The sequence below is a fragment of the Podarcis muralis genome, chromosome 9 (assembly GCF_964188315.1).
Source record: "Podarcis muralis chromosome 9, rPodMur119.hap1.1, whole genome shotgun sequence".
In the NCBI taxonomy this organism is placed as follows: domain Eukaryota; kingdom Metazoa; phylum Chordata; class Lepidosauria; order Squamata; family Lacertidae; genus Podarcis; species Podarcis muralis.
The window spans coordinates 36329961-36351187 of NC_135663.1; the positions used below are offsets into that span (position 1 = coordinate 36329961).

At 41.0% G+C, this 21227-nt stretch overlaps 1 protein-coding gene across 5 annotated transcripts in view; it reads right to left on the reverse strand.

Moving 5' to 3' along the window:
• Positions 1 to 21227, reverse strand: part of INPP4B (inositol polyphosphate-4-phosphatase type II B) — a 257958-nt gene that overhangs the window by 62037 nt on the left and 174694 nt on the right. For all 5 annotated transcript variants that reach the window (XM_077934060.1, XM_077934057.1, XM_077934058.1 and 2 more), the window contains 6 exons: positions 20660 to 20807; positions 13535 to 13665; positions 11696 to 11800; positions 9453 to 9561; positions 3329 to 3506; positions 1317 to 1529 (listed from right to left, as the gene is read on the reverse strand). In XM_077934060.1, coding sequence (XP_077790186.1) covers positions 1317 to 1529; positions 3329 to 3506; positions 9453 to 9561; positions 11696 to 11800; positions 13535 to 13665; positions 20660 to 20807 — 884 coding nt within the window. The remainder of the gene's footprint in view (positions 1 to 1316; positions 1530 to 3328; positions 3507 to 9452; positions 9562 to 11695; positions 11801 to 13534; positions 13666 to 20659; positions 20808 to 21227) is intronic.

The window sequence follows — 21227 nt, forward strand, 5'->3', positions numbered from 1 at the left end:
AGAAAAAGGGAACAACTATTCAGAGACGATCTGTAACCATCAAGTGAAATATTTTTCTTTACGGAGTTAGCATTGCTTTGGTGCTGCCTAGGAATACCATGGCCAATTGCATTTTACTCAGCAGCCTAATCGGCATTGATCTTAACCGCCTGACAGTATTTGTAACTAACAGCGTTGCACAAACAGAAGCTTCCAGCATGAACTCTTAAAATGCCGTTTTTTCATGCAAACTTGTGAGAAAAGCTGCCCCACAGTTTGCAAGGTGGTACGAAGCACATCATTAATCTGCCAGCTCTCTCTGTCCTGGGCAGCTCCCCCTCTTTCTTTTCTTCCTTTGAAAGTGATGGGCAGGGGGAATGTGTCCCGCAGGGAGGTATCTGCGTAGTATATTAAAAAGCATTTAAACTGCTGCTTCTGGCATTTTAATTTTGTAGAGTTGTATATATTTACTGTTTTCACCATGTGCTTGGGCACCGCATATAAATTTTCAGTTGGAATGCATGATTATGCCTTCAAAAAGTTATATATATCTATATAGCTTATTGATATAGCTTCTGGGATATCAACGGACTCCTGTATAGCCACTGTAGGTGGGAAACTGCTGGTGCAGATAGGATCTTCGGTCTGATCTGGGGAGGCAGTTATTATGTTCTTAATAACTGACAGACCCTACTTTTCCCCCTCTGGCTCAACAAATTGCAAGCTGTGACCCAGTTTACCTTTTCCCTTGTAAGGTACAGTAGGAGAGAGAGAAGCTAAGCCAGACTTTAAATAGCCACATCTCTGATTGCTTGTGATGAACAAACAAATTGCCTCCAGGTAACAAGTCATGTAAGTTTTTGTAAACTCAAAATGGGAGTTTGTTCAGGTCATTGATTCATCCCTAGAACTGCTTCCCTCCACGCATCCAGTAAATCAACACTTTGGCTCCTACACTTTGTTCCGTGCAATGACAGTGATTCTTCAGTGAAATTTGGGAATGCAGTTGCCAGATTTTAATCCTCTGAATATTCTGAGGCAGCGATACTGGCTGTGGCCTCTGTGTCACTCCCTTTGTTGCTTGCCTTATTGTGCCACACTTTGCCACATTCATGAAGTCGCTTCTTGCATGTAACAAAGTGTGCTTAAGGTGTCACAGGAATCTGTTGCAGTTCCTGCAGCTGACTAAGATGGATGCTCCTGTGGAATTAATAATAATAATAATAATAATAATAATAATAATAATAATAAAGCCCAAAGTGCATGCAATGGTACCCATAACTGACAATTTGTAATTGAATGGACTTATCCAAGAACATAACTTTGAGGCTACTTACCCACTCTTCCTCGTCATATTCCGAATGGTGAGGTATAGAATCTTGTCTCTTGATTTGGGATGGATGCTCCTGATTTGACTGATCCCCACTCTCTTCAGCACTGTTCCTTGGCACAGTTGGTTTTTTTAGGACACAACCTGGACGGGCTGTGTATAGAGCTAAAAGGGCACTTCTGATCAGCTGATCCTTAAATGCATGTACAAATAACTCTGTCTAGAATTAAAATGAGTGTGCAGTCAGTAATAAGCAGGCAACGTACATCTAATTTACAGTATAGCCTGTAGTTGCCATAATGGCGCCAAAGACTAGGTAAGGAAATATATTTTGTTATCTATTTATATCAACTTCTCTTAGTGCAAGGGTATGCTAAGCTTTTGAAAACAATGAAGTTTTGTGGCACCTTAAGAGACACAAATTCTCTCAATATTTGTAATGCCCCTAAGGGAGCTGCAGAAAATAGCACCCCAATTTGCAAAGGGACACACGGTCCTGAGAAACTTGGCACTAGTCTGCACACAACTGTGTGAGGGGAAATCAATTAGTGCAAAGTTGTTGTTGTTGTTGTTGTTTGTGTGTATCTGTGTATCTGTGTATGTATAAGGCACAGTAACTGCAGAAGCAGATGTGACCCAGAATTCAAAAATTTAGAGAACCCCTGGTTAAGCAACAACCAGCACAGGAGAGCCATTAGACAACTTGTGACAATCTTGTTGCCTGCTGTGATTCCATTATTAGCTAATTTCAAAGCATGATAAGAAGCAATGGTCCAATGATGGCAAGTTTACAGTTCAAGAGATCACATAATTATCAAATGAATAATGTAATGCTTCACCCCTAGGCAAGCCTTTGTTCAATTAAAAGGTGCCTATCCCGAACAACTCTCTAAATTTCACATTCACCTCAGCAGAATTACACACAAAAATCTTTAAACTAGGACACCCACCTTCCTTCCTATTAAATCTCATTTATTTTTCTTGTATCAATTCAATCAACTGCTAGCACTCATCCTTTCTCCTTGTAGACATATCCATAGTGTGTAATAGAAACATCTGATTTAATTATTGCAGTACAAATGTGACATAAATCTCGATTTAGAAGAACATCACATTATTATTTTAAAAACCCCCATTGAATTCCATTAAAGGCACCAAGGTAAAAGAGTACACCAAAGATGTACTCCCCCTAAAATGTTGGCCAAAAATAGGGTAAATCTGAGTGACAGCAAGTGCCATTTTTCATTGCTGTAGCAGGAAAACCTGTGAATAAGTTATCTATATTGTTTAAAAACAAAACAGATTTGGGATGTACTTTGAAAACCAGGAATCCTTGCAAGTTGTGAGCAGAGACTCTCCAACCCAGGAGGAGGAGTTTTATAATGTAATAGTTTTTGTTAGCTGCAGTTTTCACAGAGAACGTGTAAAAAGGTGGATGGGCTGCATGGCATAATCCCACCTACCCTGTTCTTTCTCACTTCACCTCTTTTCTTTCTTTCTTTCTTTCTTTCTTTCTTTCTTTCTTTCTTTCTTTCTTTCTTTCTCTCTCTCTCTCTCTCTCTCTCTCTCTCTCTCTCTCCCCCCCCAACTCCTCTCCTTGCCACATACATGAAATTAGGCCAAGGGCCAAAGGTTGTGCACGGCTGGTATAAAATAGATAAAAATAGGAAAAAATTACTTTTGTGGAGCTTCCTACAAACATTTTATGATGAAAAGTAGGATATCCATTTTAACAAAAGAAATGAATAAACAAAATTTAGACAGACCTTCCTAGTTCAAACAATGATACCTACTTTTATTCCCTGTGTATAGAAATCACATTTTTAAAAACAACAACAACAATTCAGAATGGGGTTAAAACCAAAAAGAGCACGATTTTCCTATGGCAGTAGCCTGAAGCTTGTAACCACCAAAAATAACCTAACATTTCCTCGTGTTAGGGATGCAGAGAGAGATAGTAGCTACGAATTTGGCGAGTTCTGTCTAGTTGTCACTGCAGGGACCATATTTGAATCTTACCGTTTCTGAAAGCATCTTTAAGGAATTCTTCAAGCTGTCTGGCAAATGCTGCCTTGCAGAATTAAGCAGCAGGTCTGCATGGCTTGATATGAGAGGCTGCAGATGATTGATGCTACTAAGAACTTCTTTTGCCTTGGCTGTGTTTTCAGGTGAATAGTAAATACATTGGTACCCAGTACTGCAGAATGAAATAAAGATAATATTTTTAAAAAACACACACACCTGAAAGTCAAAACCCTTTTTCTTTTTAACTTTTAAAGGCCAAGTGGATACTCATCATCAGCGTGTGAAGACTCTCAGAATTCTACAATTATTATGGAAAGGTGTTCTAAAGTTGACTACAACACCTTTATGGGCACTATTTGGAAATCCAACAGGCTAAAGGCTAGGAAACAGACTTTGCTGGCATAGTAAGAGATGGTAACCTTTTCTTTAATGAACGCTTCAGGCACTGCTGCTGAAACTAATTATTCCCTGAAGCTCTTTGAATGAACCGCTGTACCATAAAAAAAAAAAAAAAAACAAAAAGGAAAGAAAGCAGACAGGTTCCCATTCCTAAAATTCTAAAGAAAATAAAAGCATATATAATCTCCAGTGACACACTTGGCAATCCATAATGAGCCTAAGTAAAAAAAATTCTCACTACCTCCCCCCATTTGTGCAATTACATTTTTTATATTTTTGATAAGTATCCTAAAGTTAATTATTATTAATCAACCACAGTATGCTTTTATCCTCATCACTGTTGGGTCTATGAAATGTTGTTATTTTTGCTATTATTGTTGCTGAGTAGCAATAAAAGGACAGGCCTCTGCCTTGAGGAGGCTATGAACTAAAATTCAGTACAGGGGATATAATACAAGGAGCGGAAGCAGGAGGAGGAGATGATGTCAGATGTGGGGAATTTAGGCTTATTTTTGCTAGGAGATGCTAAGGCATGCCACTGGAAAGAGACTAAGAGCAATCAAAAAGACGACATGACTAATCAGGAAGATCACACGGCTAAAATTCAGGCAAATACCTTACTGAGTCTATTACTCTGTCTCAGTTTGCTGGGGAGAAGAAATAGGTTTGATCCAGAAGTGCTGCTCTTCTGCAAACAGAGCTAATAGAAGATGCATAGCTCAAGCACATATCTTGAGACACACAGTGAGTGGCTTGTTTTAGGAGATGCATACAGTGGGGTTTAAGTTCTTTTCCCCTCAAGCAATGATATTGTGCTATGCTGGGAAAAGAGTGTCCTCTTGCAGAAGAGCATCTCTGGATACAACCCAGTAAGTACCCACCGAGTCCCAAACATCTTGATTAAAGGAGAAATACTTCCATTGGTCACTTTGTGCACCAAGTTATTCAGAACAAAATAGTTTTGCATTGCCCATCATTTGCTAAATTGCACAGCACTGGAATGTCAAGTTTATGGGAAAACAAGGAACAGATATGTGAAGAAGCATGGTGTTAAATGGTATGTTGAAAAGTGAGAAGCAAGAGCTTTGTACTGAACTACAAGCCACAAAAAGCCCAGTTTCCAGTTTTAATTTTGCACCTAAAATAACAACCAGTTTAAGGACCTTGTGATCTTCAGGATTATCTCTGGCCAATGACATTTTTAAACAATAAAACAGCAAATTATGTCCGTTTCTTATAAGCCATTGTTTATTAAAATATACTTTCATGACCCTGAGCTTTGAAAAACTGTGTTCACCACTCAGACACTCTGAGTCTGGCACTCCAGGAAGTCACATGGGTCACTTGCCTCTAAATCTGAACCTGGCAATAATATTAACAGGAAAGGACTGGTAGCAATTTTTCTTCATTAATCACATAGATGTTTCCAGATGGGTAAATCTGCGGAGCTATAATTGCTTACGCCATACATTAATAAGATTGCCACCAGTGATTACCAGAAGTGCTGGTCCTTGCAAATTTGTTTGTGACTGAACTTAACTGTCAGGGGTCCTTTACCTTTATGTGTGCTATTGTATCAGGTGGTAACCCTCAATTATGTGTGCCGTGGAATTTCCCTGGCACCTCAGATGTTAACACCCCCATTCACAACCCTGGTTGTAACTATTGCTAATCACTACTGCACTGCATATCCAAGTACAAAATGTTGTCTAACTTTGATGAAAAGTTGTTGCTTCTAGAAGATCTTAGTTAAGAATTCATATTTTCCAAGCCTCCATAGCAGAACGAATACACCCTGACACACCCCACACCAGCACAATTTCTTGCACTGGTTTGATGGCACATGTTTCAGAGTCCTACAGCCCACAGATTGACACAGCCGGCAATCAGATAAGGTCTTCAGAATATTAACAGAGACTTTAAATAGATGTTAATTTGTTACTTTATGCCAAACTAGGGTTTACCAAAAGCACACAAATTTGCTGACTTCTGGAGAGGAGCTCACACCTGGTGCTTTGCTCCTCCCCAGTCATTTTAACTTACTATGGGGCAGCAGCAAAGCCAAGGTTTAGCTTAGCTTAGCATATCATCTAAACCAGGGCTCTTGGTTTAGCTTCCTCCAGACGAACAATCAACTGTAATCGAGACCAAACCTTAGCTTTGGATTGTGTTTAAGGAGGAGAGCATTAAACCACGATTCTAGGTTCAGGCAAAATGCTAAGCCAAACCTTACCTTAGCTGCCATGCCATGCTGAAGTAAAAGGACTGAGAAAGAGCAAAGCAGCTGGGATCTTTCCCTGGGAGTCAGTACATTTGCCCTAAGCCTTGTTTCGGCTTAGTGTCACATGTGAATGTGGTCACTGTTGTGATTTTTTAATAGAAAAAACCAACCACCTCTGTATATTCTTTCTGCACCACATTCTCTCACACACACTGATGTAGGACTTGTGAAATCATTGTAAAAGTCATTTCTGTTATCACCCTTAGATAGAGACAATGTCAAAGCTAATGTTCTTAAACAACAGCACTGAATAAATGTATAATGAGGCTTTGAGTAAAACTAATAGACAAAGCTTTCACTTAAATGGGTTCCAACATGATAGTTGAATGTACTGTAGTTACAAATGAGAAAAAAATGTACACGACAGCAGGAAAATGATGCCATAGTTCCTGAATAAAATCTTAACTTATATTGTTTAAAATTTGTCCGTCCCCCCCCTATATATTCACAGAGTCTATAATTATGCTTTTAAAGTAGGCTACCCCTTTCGCTTTTGGATTGTTAACATATGAATACTGCCATTATTCTGATGTAAGCATATTATTTCAAATAATCATATTGCTTGTTACTAGATTACTTTTAATTTAATGCTGGGTTGTAAGTTAGTGCTACATTATAACACTCAAAGCACAGAGCTGCGTAACTTGTAACAGAATCTGAATAAGTGTTATAGTGTTACTGAGTAACCTTCCCCTAACAAATTTTCTAAATATATTAAGAACCGAAGGAAGTTAAACGCCTGGTGTTTAATGATAACATACTATAATTCCATTCCTGCTGTTATGTGAGTAATTCTTGCAAATGATTTAAAATTGTTACCATCTGGAATTGCGGTAAAGTGTCTTACAATAATTACTGGTGCTACGCAATTCAGGAAATTAAATAAGCTTTGTACAGAAAAGATCGTCCCTTCTAGAATATGAAGGCATATACCTCACATGCTGTATTATGCATTAACCCTTTCCTTGACTCCTTCCCCCAACAAACCGTGTGCACCATTGCAAACCCTGTGACTGACATTCAGGAGCATGGTTTAGCAGTCATCAAGATAAGGCTGGCAAAGCAGTAAAGTGATAATGGCCAGCTCAGCAAACTCCTGCGGGGGTTGCAAAGAATAGGACCTTCCACTGTACGTGTCAGTCAGGTTTCTAACATGAAAAATCCCAAGCAATTTCTCAGCTGGCGTATGGCCAAACAGGGGAGCGGAATGCAAATATTTAGGTTGCTAGGAAGTTATGATGTTGGGGTGGGATGGGGGAAGAGACACAACGAGAAGCAAGCCAGCTGGTGGCAGATTAAGTCCACTAACAGCAGAGTGGGATCTAAGCAGCTACCTGAGTCGCTTGGGAAGTTCACAACCATTCTGGCCATTTGGAGTTGAGACATAAGAGAGCACTATTAAAAATTGTATTGAACATCTGCAGTGTAAGGAAGTTTTATTAGTGGCTTTCACAGCAACATACAAATCGAGCCACAATTGGGCACGAAGAAGTGGAGAGCTTTGAAAGAACTATCGTTTTAAAACCGATGCAAAGTGTGACAGGACTGTGTGTTGAGCGACATGATCATAATAACCTAAAGTAACCAAAGATTTCACAGAGGTATAGGCTCCCGGCCTATAGAGTGAGATGAGCGCACAACCCTAGAGTCTGTCAAGACTGGCCCGTACGGGCAGGGGTACCTTTACCTTTACCTTTATCAGGACTAGCAGCCATTAATAGCCTTAAGTGGCCAACATTAGCCTCTTTAAAAGCACCTGACAAGAAGAAAGTAATGTAGAATTGAAAAGTAAAATTAGAAGTCAGGACATTGTTTTTCTCCCATCATTTCACCAAAGGGATGAGATCAAAAGGATAAGAAGAAGGCAAAGCTGTAGAGACAGGTGATGGTATCTTCCATTAAGCAAATCGAAGAGACTGTAAGCTTTAAAACTTCATGGTTTGCTTAAATAAATTCTAATGCCTCCATAGGCCATCACCAGAAACTGGTCTGAGAAATCTTTTGCATTGTTCTACTTTACATGTTCTACATACAAATATGCTATTTGGCAATTTACCACCTCCACCACCCCTCAAGATTAAGTTTGAAAACAAATTAATTTCAGTGTTATCAGCAACCATTTGTTACAATATAATCATCAATTCACTGTTAGAATCTATATTTAGAAAACAATTTATATTCAGGTACTGCAATGGCGACCTGAAGTATTATCAGTGGTACTTCACTGATATTTAGGATACATGACTGAGCAGAACAAGTGTTATTTAGCTGGCTACAGAAGCCAATTGCAGTTGCTATAACAATTGTAATAGCCGTTAGGAAAGAGCAGCTAATTAAACCGATGATGTGCTACCATGAACAAAGATTCTCTTGAAGACTGCAGTCTGGAATTAATGACACACCTTTATTAATTTCTATCAGTTTTGTTTGTTCATTTTAATTAGAATTTTCTGTTCCCAACTAGTCCTAAAGTAGTTATTATATGAATAACCACAACTGTCAACATGACAGCAAAAGTTGGTACTTTGAACTAAATCTTTTAAAATTTCACCCACACCATGAAAGTATCATCCAGGCTAGCCCAAAATTGTGTCCTCCAGATATTTTCGACTATAGCTCCTGTTAGCAAACATGGCCAATGGTCAGGATTGATGGCAGTTGTTGAAGAGCACCTAGCTGGCTATTTCTGTCCTAGGTGAACTCCCATTTGAACATAATCACTATGATCAAAAGTTAAGCACACAAAGTATTGCATAGGCAAAAGTTAGAGCTAGCCTACTAGATTTTGTTGCCTGAGGCAAAACAAAAAATCAAAAATAAAGATGGCAAACCTCCTATTCCCTTTACCAAAGCTGACCAGACTGGTAGGTGAATATGCAACATATGCAATAAGACCACATCTGAGGGCAGCTTTCTGGCACACACAGCTCTGTTCTTCAACACTTAACCACTGCTGCCTGCCCCTATGGGGGCTGGCTCACTCTACCTAATGGTAAAGCCAGCCCTAGCAGAGAGTGCCCTATGTACTACAAAGCTGAAAGGTTTTGAAAGCAATATACCTAGTTAAATCTTTTTCGTTTTTTAAAAAAGATTAAATATGTTGGAGAGGCACATGTATCTCTGTAACCTCACTGTCTATTCTCTCAACAGAAAATTGCATTTTGGTACTGTGGCTAAGATGCTGGAACTAGATGTCGCTGAGCAACTTGCTCTCTCTCATCTCCATTCAGTTACCCATCTGTAAAATGAGAATAATGGAGGTCTAATTTTGTAAGCACACATATGGCTATGTGCCCACTTTGTGCATTACTCATAGTACTGCAGATCTAAGCCTGAGAATTACTACTGTCATTAAATGTGATGCAAAAGCATTTAAGCAGCAAGGTTGTCAAATAGGAAGGAACATATAATGTATAAAGTTACGGTCAATATACTTACTTTCGCCTTTCTGCCTCAAATTTATTTAGTAGTTTCTGAAGACCACCATTTTTAAATCCCTGAAAATGTGCTGCAGGGGCTCCTACTGTGATGACGTCATAGAGAGCATCTGCAACAGGAACAGATAAATATTGAGATTTGCATACAAATATATGTGATTGTGCAAGAGCCTCTGCTTATGATAGTAAGGTCCTGTATTTTGAAGCACTGTTCCGAGATGGCCTGTCCCATTTTGACACCTGCTCCCACCCTGTCCCCTGCTGAAGCCTCGTTGACCAGCTATGGCAACGACTTCTGGTGAGATCTCACAGAACTTTCACAAGATCTTGCCAGAAGCTGCCACTCCCACAGGACCCCAGCCGTGGCATCGAGGATGGGCGGGGCAACCGCCAGGGCACCACCATGCAGGATTCCATCACTCAAGGCAACTGCTTCAGTCTGCCTCCAAGACGGGCCAATCCTGCCTCTTCCAGAACATTAATGTAAGGTTACAAGATATGCCTCGAATATATCTTGTCATTGTATTCCTGGATATGCTCTCCAAACAATATAAAACTGATCTCACCAATCAACTAACTGATTTGGAACTGATTTAACAACTTCTTTTTAAAATTTATTTTTATTAAAGATTTTATTGTTTTACAAAAGTACACACCTTGTCTCTTTTTTCAGGTTGTACAGTCTTTCTTACAAATCAGTTACATTTGTTGTGAGACATTAGTGTTGAGTACAGTATAAGGTTGGGGAAGAGGAGAGGGAAGAGGTGGGGTGGGGTGGTGAGGCTTATATTCTTTTGTATAGTGTACGTGTGGGGTTTTGTGTCAGCGTCAGCTGGGTAGGTTTTCTTTCTATTCGTTTATCACATTTCCTTGGTAGTGAGAGGTATTGGGGGAACAGGGTATGGTTGGTTGTCTGTGGTTGGCTGCAGTGAGATTTGTTTGCAGTTGGGGGGGGGGGAGCTTGTTGGGTCAGGTAAGCCAGATTGATTCATACGCTGTTGGTGGGTTCTTGTTGTTGTCTTGTTGGGCTGTATATGTGATAAAGGGGAGCCATACTGGGGTGAGGCCTGAATCAAGAGAAAATAATAAAAGTCCTTATTTTTTCCTCTACAAAGCCTTGTTTCCACGAGGTGGTGGTAAACAAGCAAGCATGTTCCCTGTAATCCCACCCAGCTCATGAGGTCTGAGCTGTTATAGGTCTCCCCAATAGCTTTGGGGAGGGGACTGGGCATCACAGATATTGTGGGGGTGGAGGCGGCTGTGTGTGGAGCTGACCTTCAGTGGCTGGCCATGGAAGCAGGCTGAGCATGAGAGAGGAGGGGCCACCAGCCCTTGAAGTAGGGATGTTTCCAAAAGCAAAGCAACACAATATCTCCTATCAATTTTAGAAATCCCTCCAGTGAGAAACACATGGAAGAAATGAAAGGTTTTTCATGTTTACCTTACATTTTCATTTGTTCCTCATAGAAACAAATTAAGAAACAAATGGAGTTGCATTTGTTTTGTTTTTCATTCGTTTCATTTATGTGTGCAAAGAAACACTCTCCCATTCTATGCAACTGTTTTAATATAATAAGCACAGTGGGCGACAGCAATGCTTCAACAGCAACAACATATGCTCCTAGACGTTGGAAAAAAGGTTTAACTGTTTTAGGATATATTTCCAGTTTTACAACAGCGATACCCAGAAGAACTCATTTTTTTAGAAATAGGGTCTAAATGTATGTATCAGAATTGTTTTGAAATGTGAGAAACAGGACCAGGCTGAAGGGTGACAGCCTGATGAAATGGCTAGTAATTCTACCCTGACATGTTACAGCTGTAATAGGAATAATAATAGGTCTGGTTACTGTTTGGGTCCCAAATGAGTCTCAGTCCTAGTTGGAGCACTCGTGGAGGGAAGTGCAGGGGATAAAGGCCTGACTACAGACCTAAAAACAGCACAGTGAATTATGCACAATCTTCTGGCTCAAAAGAATAAAGCACTGAACTACAACCTCCCCCAACTATTATCTGCAAATGGCATTGCTTTATATATTTGTCCCACAAACCTGCAACTATGATTGACTTGAAGGCAGATCTGATTAAACACTGACCTTTTTTGATCAAGGAGCAATGTTTAAAATGCTCTGAGCATTTCAAAGGAAGAACTGCTGCTAATAGGAGTCTGGAAGAAAAACAGTTTTCAGGACAGAACCTGCACCAAATTACTAAGCAGAAAACTGTGCACAGAATATAGCTTACCTTTTAGCCGAGGACTGTGCACATACATTCTCTGCAGATGTAGATTGATTGGAACAAATTCTAGTGTCTTTTCTCCTTTACTGCAGCTTGATTTGAAAGAAGAGCCTGGGAAGAAAAAGCGAAAAGAATCATTATTTGAGGTACCCATGTGATGCTCTGTCTTTCTAAAAATGCCAGAACAATACTTCCACATCGACAGCATTTTAAAATTGCTTTTAATGTCTTGTTGTGCATCAAGGAAATATCGGCTTGCTAACTGTCTCTCTCAGCATGCACCTCAAAAGAAGTTGACAAAATAGCTTTTAATTCACAGAACGAACTAATGTTTGTGTCTCACCCACCCCCTGTGTTTAGTGATGGATGTTCTTAATGGCTAAAAATCAGTACACAGCATGTTTGACGCCACATTTGAACTATATTGTGTTTATAGGTTTACAAAAAGAGGAATGTTGCAGTGAGGAATGCTTGTGTTCAGGCAGGGGCAAAGGAAGGCTCTCCAGCACCCGGTGTGGGGTGCTGAGGGGTGGGGCAAACTGCCCATAGGGGCAGGGCAAACTGTCTGGCTGCACACGCGTGGAGCGGCACTGTACGGACAGTGGGGGGATCCTCTGCTCGCGGCTGCAGTGGCGCAATGGTGGCTGCTCGCATCGCCATGCCTGGGGACGGTGGGGTGAGCCACCCACGGGGTGCCTTCTTGTCACCCCCCCCCCAGAGATGGCACCTGGGGAGGACCACCCCCCTCCTCTGCCACTGTGTTCAGGGTTCCATTCCAGCCCCAGCCCCCCGTTTTTGTCCCTCACCCCACCAACAAACACCTTATTCATTTGTCCTTGTGCTGCTGTTTTGGCTGCATAAGACCAGGCAATTTCCACATAAGTTCAGACCCCTAGGAGCAGTCAATCACCTTGCCCAAGAATGGTTAACTGAAGTCTTATGCAGTTAGTTACACCACTCCAGAAAGAGAGGCCAGAGGATGTGGACAAAACAGGCATAATGATTGTTCACATATTATTAACTCAAGATACGTATTTCCAAGCAGAACCTATGTATCACACTACCACAGGCATTCACATATTCCCTTACTACTAAGGGGCGCCTTGTATGCCTCCTTCCAGCGACTCTGGCAGCAAAGCTGGTGTTACACGTATTGCTCCACTTTCCTTTGGACAACATCAGCAGACTTGGGGGGGGAGTAATGTCATTTGGGCAGCCCAGGACCTCCATACACATTGGCCAGATGCGCACCCCGGAAGGTCACTTCGGTGCTGCAAACACAGCAGTTTGACTTCACCGCGGGAGGTGCACTCCATGGTCTCTTGAGACAGGGAGATGCCAACAACAAGGAGTGGTTGATTTGAGTCTGGCTTGGAAACCCCAGACCAGAAACCACCTGAGAATTCAAAAGATGCAGCTCTGACTGCCTTTAAGAAGGGATTGATACAAAGTAGTGTGCGTACCTGTGCATGTGCATGCACACACGATTAAATTATCTAGTTATATGTTTGGTGATACAGGATATTTCTTCCGAGGATTCTTCAGGGAAAGTCATGTGTTTAAATGTATGGTGTGCGCACAGCCTGAGACTGTGGGTTTTTTTGAACTTTATTTTCAAGGCGTTCAAATAATTAAGGACTCTCCAGTTCACTCATTCAGATCTCCTCATTGTGAGGGCAAGTGAAAGCAGCATGAGTAGGGGAGCAGCATACATGCTCAAGGGCCATTCCTGAACTCTTCAGGAGTTGGGTGGCAAGGATATCAACTGAATGGCGCCCATGCCACACAGCTGTGTAGAAAGCACCAGATCATTACTTCAACTCTTCAGTGAGAACAGTCTCATACCTGTATACTTCCCAAGTTCTGCAAGCATGTTTTGGTAGAGAGTTAACATTTGATCACAGTGTGAAATAACACTTTTCCGCATATTGTCCCAATGTGGAGCAAGTTCCCCGAGTTCATTAAGGTCCTGATTCCTGGGATGGAAGGAAAAAGAAAGTCACAGCATCAGCCCCATGACACAAAAATATTCAGCTACTACTGAACTGTTCAACAGGCAATTAAATTGTTACAATCTTTATTGGCACACATACACCACCATTCTGTAGTTCAACTGTACAGCGCATGCATCGCATACATAAGAACATAAGAAGAACCTGTTGGTTCATTTAGTCCTGTTCTCACAGTGGCCAACCAGATGTCTATGGAAAGCCAGCAAGTAGGACATGAATGCAATAGCAACCTGCCCACCTGTGATTCCCAGCTACTGCTTTTCAGAGGTATGCTACCTCTGATAGTGGAGGCTGTCCCTGTCCAGGAACAGTTGTAGCTGCCAAAATGCATCTGAGCCATTGGAGCCACCGAGACATCAAGAGGCAATGCTGGATGGACTACTACCAAACTATACGCTCCATGGACAGAGTGTACAACCCTATCCAGAGCAGGATGAACATCTATTCCCCAGACCCAAAAACCACCCACCTACAGTGCCATCACCTTTTCAGAATTCATCTTCATCCAGCCCACTACCAAGTCCAGACACAAACTGTCCAGACAAAAGTCATTGTTATTGTGGTGTCTGATGGCCTTTTATGTGAGAATGAAGCATGGTTAATATGTCTAGAAGAAGAGAGCCCATTCCATTGGTCTTAATTTATTATTATTATTACTTAGCCCAGTGGCATGGGATTGCAAATAATCACATTCCAAATGAAAATAACTTCACCTGTACTGTGTGAGGCAGTACAGCTCAACAGCTGGCAATATAAACCTGCTGTGTGTTGGAATCCCTTGCAGACAACTGCAGTGCCTGGAGACAGTGAGGTTATGTATCCACAGCCATGGCCAGAAGTGGAATGGCTGCTGGAAGGAGTGCAAAGAGAAGAAACACCATGGTGCATCTGCAGCAGCACAGCCTTCATCTCCCCCAGGTGCAACAAAATATATCTCTCCCATACTGGTCTCTACAGCCACATTGGGCACTATAACTCTTCAACAGTTTGACTTCAGCCCCAAAGATGCACTCCTCTGTTGTCTCCCGAGACAGACAGATGCTAACAACTGCGTGAGTAACATTGTTTTATACTAAACAGAAAAGGAAAACCTAATTAAAACATTAGCTTAAGCAAAAATCCTATTTTCCTTTTTAAACATATCACACCAGATACATTTCTGACCTCTTTCATCTTTATTCTAAGTGAAAATGTCAGTGTCATGGAAAATCATCCTGTCGCCGATATTACAAAAGGAAATCCTTTAGCGAGTTTCCAGTTTTCCTGTTCAGTCTTCTGGAAGCTGACCTCATCTAGTGCTGCCTGAAAGCATATGACAAAGTTTTGCTGCTAAAGCTGACAATTTGGTTGTGTACTTGCTTGCTACATTGACTACAGAAGTCTGCAGAGTCTTCCCCTGTAACTGGATGAAATTCAGTTGTGGACATCCTATGATGTAGACAAAACAGTTGGACCGAATGCCCTACAATTAGCCTTTTGCTAATTCAAATACATTTCCAAGGTAAGAAGTGGTCTTGATACTGAAAAGAAAGCATGTTTGTAAGGTTGCTGTTTTGTGTGTGTGTGTGTGGGGGGGGAGAATACATTGTGTAACTGCAAACTAATCTCTAATCAGCCTTTCCTACCAGAGTGGTTAAATGGGCACCACCTTACCAGTTCAAAGCTGAAATGGATTCTCTTGATCTACTTCCATATGGATTTAGTAAAACTGTCATCAATATAGATGACTAAGTAGATAGTCTTAGTCACCCTTACAGAGGACCTCTATCAGAAGATAAATAGGGGGAATGTGACCATGATGATTCTAACCTTCAAGAAGGGTCTGAGACTAGTGTTCTGCAGGGGTGTTGTGGGATGTTGATATATAGGAGTCATCACTTTGAATTTGGAGAATGAGGAGGACCTGGATTAGAAGTGGCCATGGTGGTAGCGGTATTTTCTTATGCTATGATGTTTTTATTGCAATCCATTTCAGGGACTCTGCCACCAAAGCAGTATATAAAATCAAGTACAATGGGGCTACTTTGTCGCTATCTTCAAACTTGATGGAGGGTCGGTGGGGCGGGGGGATTTGCTTTTTGCTATTATTTACTTCATTTGTAAATACTTCAAATATTACAAAAGCACCATTAGCTTGCAGTGCTCTCTCATCCAAAGGAAACTAAATCCTCTAGCATAGTCCTTGGACTTGACATCACTCAGGGAAATGGGAAACACTTAGCAAAACACTTATTCTCCAGGAACTAGATGCCTCGGGTCTGATATATTTGTAGGAATATCTTCTTCAATAGGTAGGTTAGCATGTCTCCAGAGATCTTTTAAACATTTACTAGAAAAACAAACTTATTTCAGGGAGGCAGCCACTCAGGTATGTTCATCACATCCACACAATTGCAATATTTAGGACATACCTATTAAGGTATTTCTGTTCTCCCAAGCCTGCTGTCTAGTGCTTAGGTATTGTACTATATACATATTATCTTACTGTTAGTAACAGTTTTATGGCCTTTTATTATATCTTTCTTCATTTTGCTCTGACAGCAATAGGGCCAGGATCCTTCCAAATGGGTCCGCCTACCTACTGAGGTCTTCGGTACAGATCCTTCTGTGTATCCTTAAGTTGGGCCCAACTCAAAGCTACAAACATGAGTCTGACCAAACTGCGGGAGGCAGTGGAGGACAGGAGTGCCTGGCGTGCTCTGGTCCATGGGGTCACGAAGAGTCGGACACGACTAAACGACTAAACAACAACAGGCCATCTATGTCCCTGCACTAAACCTCTAGAACATCCTCTCAAAAGCAGCTTCTCTTGCCCTGTCCTTAATAGCATTCTAGCATGTTGTTAAAACCTTCCTCTTTAGGAAGGCTTTGGTAATTTATTTTAATTTGTTGGAAGCTACAGTAGTGAAACAGCTTATAAAGCTGCTGCTTTTATTGTCTTATCCTTTTAGTCTGTTATTAGCGAGCGTTGGTTTTTTGTTTTTTTACTGTTATACTTCTTTAACAGTTTTAATATAATTGTTGTTAGCCACTGTGAGCTCTGCTGAGGATGATGGAAGTGTTGGGATGCCGTGGAGGGAGATGTGTCTGCATGAGAAAGAGTAGACAGACAGAGTAATCTCCAAGTTTCCTAGACTGTCCTTTCTGACCTAAAATATGCTGTCCTTCCCTCAGATGCTGGACCGATATTCTTAGGGTTGCTGATCACATTTTCTACTTCCATGTTCTTCATCCTCACCTCGGGAGAGGAAGCATCTGGCTGAGAAGCAAGAACAAGCATGGCTCAATGAATCTCCCCCTTATTTATACAGAACTAGGAATCTCTTATTTTACCTAAACTCAGAATATCTGTGTGATTATACCCAGAGTAAAGTGTGCTCCTTCAAAAGGGATCCAGTATTTAATTCAACTTCTGCTGAGTGCTTGAACTTCAAATGTCAACAGAGAAGAGAAAATGTTTAAAGTAAAATAAAAACCAAAGTGTAAAATTTCCTCCCCCTGCTGTGTGTGTGTGTGTGTGTGTGTGTGTGTGTGTGTGTATTAAAGCTAAATGGGTCTGAGTCTGAGCTGTGTCAGGATAGGATACTGTTTGAGGATCACATGAATCCTAAATAACAAGTTTTATACAAAGTTTGCCTGCATTTGGAAGTTACATTCTCAGAAGGCCCCCTTCTTAAAGGTTAATCTGAAATCAGGAGCAGGTGGCTAAATGTTGCATAAAACAGTGAAAATCCTTTTTGTATAAGTGCTAAACCCTTCATTCAATGCAGATGCATGCTGTTCTCATTAACTTCTACTGGGAATCATTTGCATATTTTTGAAGGCAGACTATAGCTCTCAATATCTTCTTAAAGCACCCCTTCCATGATCACTTTACTAGATTTAGATCTTAAGCTTTGCATACTGCTTGGTTTGCATATCCCAGTAGGAGCGGGTGAATCTGTATGCTTGCAGGATTTCTTGCCATATTGTGAAATAATGGATTAGAAGAAATAACACATGCAGTGGACTGAGGGTTTCATTGGAAATAAAACTTGGCTATTAAAAATACTTAGAAATGGTATTTTTGATTGAGCTGGTTTTTAGACATAGCAGCATGACAACTTGAAATGTATCTTTACTTTTTTATTAATTATATGTGGTTATAAACCATACAGTTAGCTCCTATTAGTTGTGTTTCCTTGCAGTGTTAATATAACAATCAGCTAAGGTTAAAGAAAAGAAGTATAGTTAAAGCTATGATGTTACTCTCTTAATGACTTAATTAATTTCATTATGTTTAAGCATATGCCTGTGGCAAGATTAATGGATTGATGACTATCAGAAAGCCCTATTTACAATCAATAACTTCCAACATTGAAAATAAGGATTGATGCTCTGGGTCTTTGGAACAATGTAATTAAACTGCCCATAGGTTTTTGTTATGTTAATCTGTTCAGCACTCATTCACACTGGCTATCTACCACAGAAGTTACAGTCTGAATTTGATGTTTGCATAGGATCACTGATATCAATTGCATTCAGATAATTATGATACTTATGATGAATAAACATTATTAGTGTGAGCTAAGTAAAACTGTAGTTCATAGCTTCATAACTCATTATAGATGAGGCTGCAATCAAAGTCCATGAAAGATAAGGCTGCAATCAAAGTCCATTTTAAGCCCATCTATTTATTTATTTTAAAAATGTACAGCCCATTTTTACATGTGGCTGTAAAGTGTCTTACAAAGAAAAAAATAAAACATAAACACCAGAAAAATTCATGTTGCAAAGATCTCCTCAAATAGAATGGTTTTGACCTGACGTCTGAAAGTCTGTAGAGAGAATTCCTGCCTGGTTTCTATTGGGAGTGGGTTCTATAAGGCTAGGCCCACAATACTGAGGACATAACTCCTTGTTGATGAGAGTTCTGTTTCTGGACCACGGAAGAGGGTAACACCACCAAGCCTTTCCCTGTGCGGAGTCTAGCTGCCATTATGCCAGAGGGGAGAACTGTGTGGACATTGTCCTGGCCTGGACATTGTCAGCAACTTTTCTCCTGGATCTGATCTGGGGGCTTCAGGGAAGGGAGGGACTGCTCTTTATTACATGCCAACAGCAAGAACCGCCACTGACATCAGTCGTAACCTTAACAACCTGCGCTTGAGCTTGCTTTTCCCCCTTTCACATGTGTTATGTCTTTTTAGAAGTGATTTTTGTAAGCTACTCTGAGGCTGCATTCACATGCGAGGCTTATCCTGTTCGTTTTACTGATTATAAGGTTAGCACTTCCATAACGTTCCTTTCCCACTGAAGAACTGATACATCACCATTTCGCTCTTCATTGCACTTACACCAGTAGGTATTGCAGTGTGAAGTGAACGTTAGGAAACAGGAGAGAAGCACTACCCTTATAACCATCCCCTCCACTCCACAGTTGTTGAGGGGGAGAGGGCAATCCGGGCTTCACAACCAGAGGATCATGGGATGGGAAGGGAGGCAAAGGGTGGCTGGATCAGGCTGCTTGTTCATTCTGGGGTGGGCCGCTTTTTCCATGGACATTTCAAGTTTGACAGTAACAGTGAGCTGGAGAGAAAGGTATATAGTACGCCCAAGATTTTCCGAGCTAAGAAAACTGCAAAAAATTATCCTGTATCTGGAACACGGAAATGAGGACAAACACATGCAATATTCTATTACATCCCATTGGTTTTCCAGAATGGCTTTTATGTCATGTGAAAGGTCAAACATAATGCACAAAGTTAACAGGGAAACATCAGGAAAATGAATAAACTGAAGTCTGAATGACACCGGAGAGCTTTTTTTGGCTAAAAGGCAGGGCATAAATGTTATAAACAAACACAGTAATAAATGAGCAGCACAAGGCATTTACAATCTAGCTCAATTAAAATTAAAACACTAACCTTTACAACATTAGATTTGTATTTAGCTTTTTGTTGCCTCACATTTGGCGAACTGTCTCTGTGTATTCTTAGAGACCTCATTTATTATATAACTCCTGGCTACAGGCCTCAGCTCCATGCCAATAAACAACAGAAGTCTTAACTTCCCAGTAGCTGTGAGGATCCCCTGAGGCTCAAACTACGGCCCTTCCTTTCTCCATACAGCTGCCCTGCAAGATTAGCTATCAGAACCGCAGCTTGGAACCTCTTTCTGGCAATGAAATATTCTGACACTCTGGACTTGCTTCACCCACTTTCTGCCCATTGGACCCAAAGGCCTTCTGCTGCAACTGGGACTTTGCATGAGCAATAGGGTCTTAGTGGCATTTGTGTGCAGTGGTTGTCGGTGACCATTGGAACACGTATGGCAGAAGGCAGGGAGGTCAACAGTAGGTGGAGCTGATGGTATATTTTAAGCACATGGCTTCCCCCAAAATAATCCTGGGAACTGCAACTTGTTAAGGGTACTGGGAAATGTAGCTCTGTGGGAGGTAAGCTACAGTTGCCAGGATTGTTTGGGGGAAGTCACAGGTGCCAATGTGCTTTAAATGTATGGTGTGAAGGCAATGGATGATGGGCAGAGCCAATGGCAGGCAGAAGTTACTCCTTCCAGTTTTGTCCCCATTCTCTTCCCTGCTGAGTTTTATGAGGGAAATGCTGAGATGAAACTGATAGCTAGTGTCACCTCTGGGGCTGGTTGGAAGTAAGAAGGCAGGTAAGCAGGTGGGAGCTGGCCGAGGTTGGTGGGGCAGTGCCCCCCTTGCCCTAAGAGGCCAGCCTCCACCATTCCTCTCTGGCTTCTGACTTTGACCAATGGCTCAACTCCTGACTCCCAGCCTCTGGGCTCACCTGTGGCAGCTGCCTGCAGCTCAGTCCCAACACTGGCAGACTGAACAGGTTGAAACTGTGTGGATTCCTAGCAGTGAACACATGGGTTTCAGTCAACTTCTATTACCAATGTTATAAAGACAGTTTTATAGCTTGCTTTTACTTTTTCATGCTGTTTCCCTTACCTTCTCATATCCTCCTTTATGTGCAGGCTGATGAGTTCCTTGGGAATATGAAAAGAAAGAGTGCTCTCAGACATCTGTTCTCGTACACACATCCACTTGTTGTCAGAAGTGGGGAATCTATATAACTTACAGATCGGGTTTTTTAACACTGCAAAAGGAAAAAAATGATGGGGTTGCTTAATCGCAGCTATATTTTTGGTTCAAAAGCTATCACAGTGGTTTATTAGCGAAATAATTTATCTCTTTCTCGCTGTATTTTAAAAATTAAACCCCACAAATAAATCTATTCTGCCTTTAATTTATTGTTATTATTTAATTTATTTCAATAAATTAAAGGCAGAGTCCCTTAAGTTATGCTACCCAAACAGAAGACAATTAAATTCTACTTAGAACACTAGATGCTGGATTTATTACTTCAGCTGCACTAAGATTAAAAACTCAGGACTACTGGCACAGATTCCTAGGATAAAAGAACTTGGCTGAGAAATAAGCAGTGAAATCTCAACGAGCAGCTGATGACATTATGATCATGTGTTATGAATGATAATATTCTCCTAGCTCCACATCC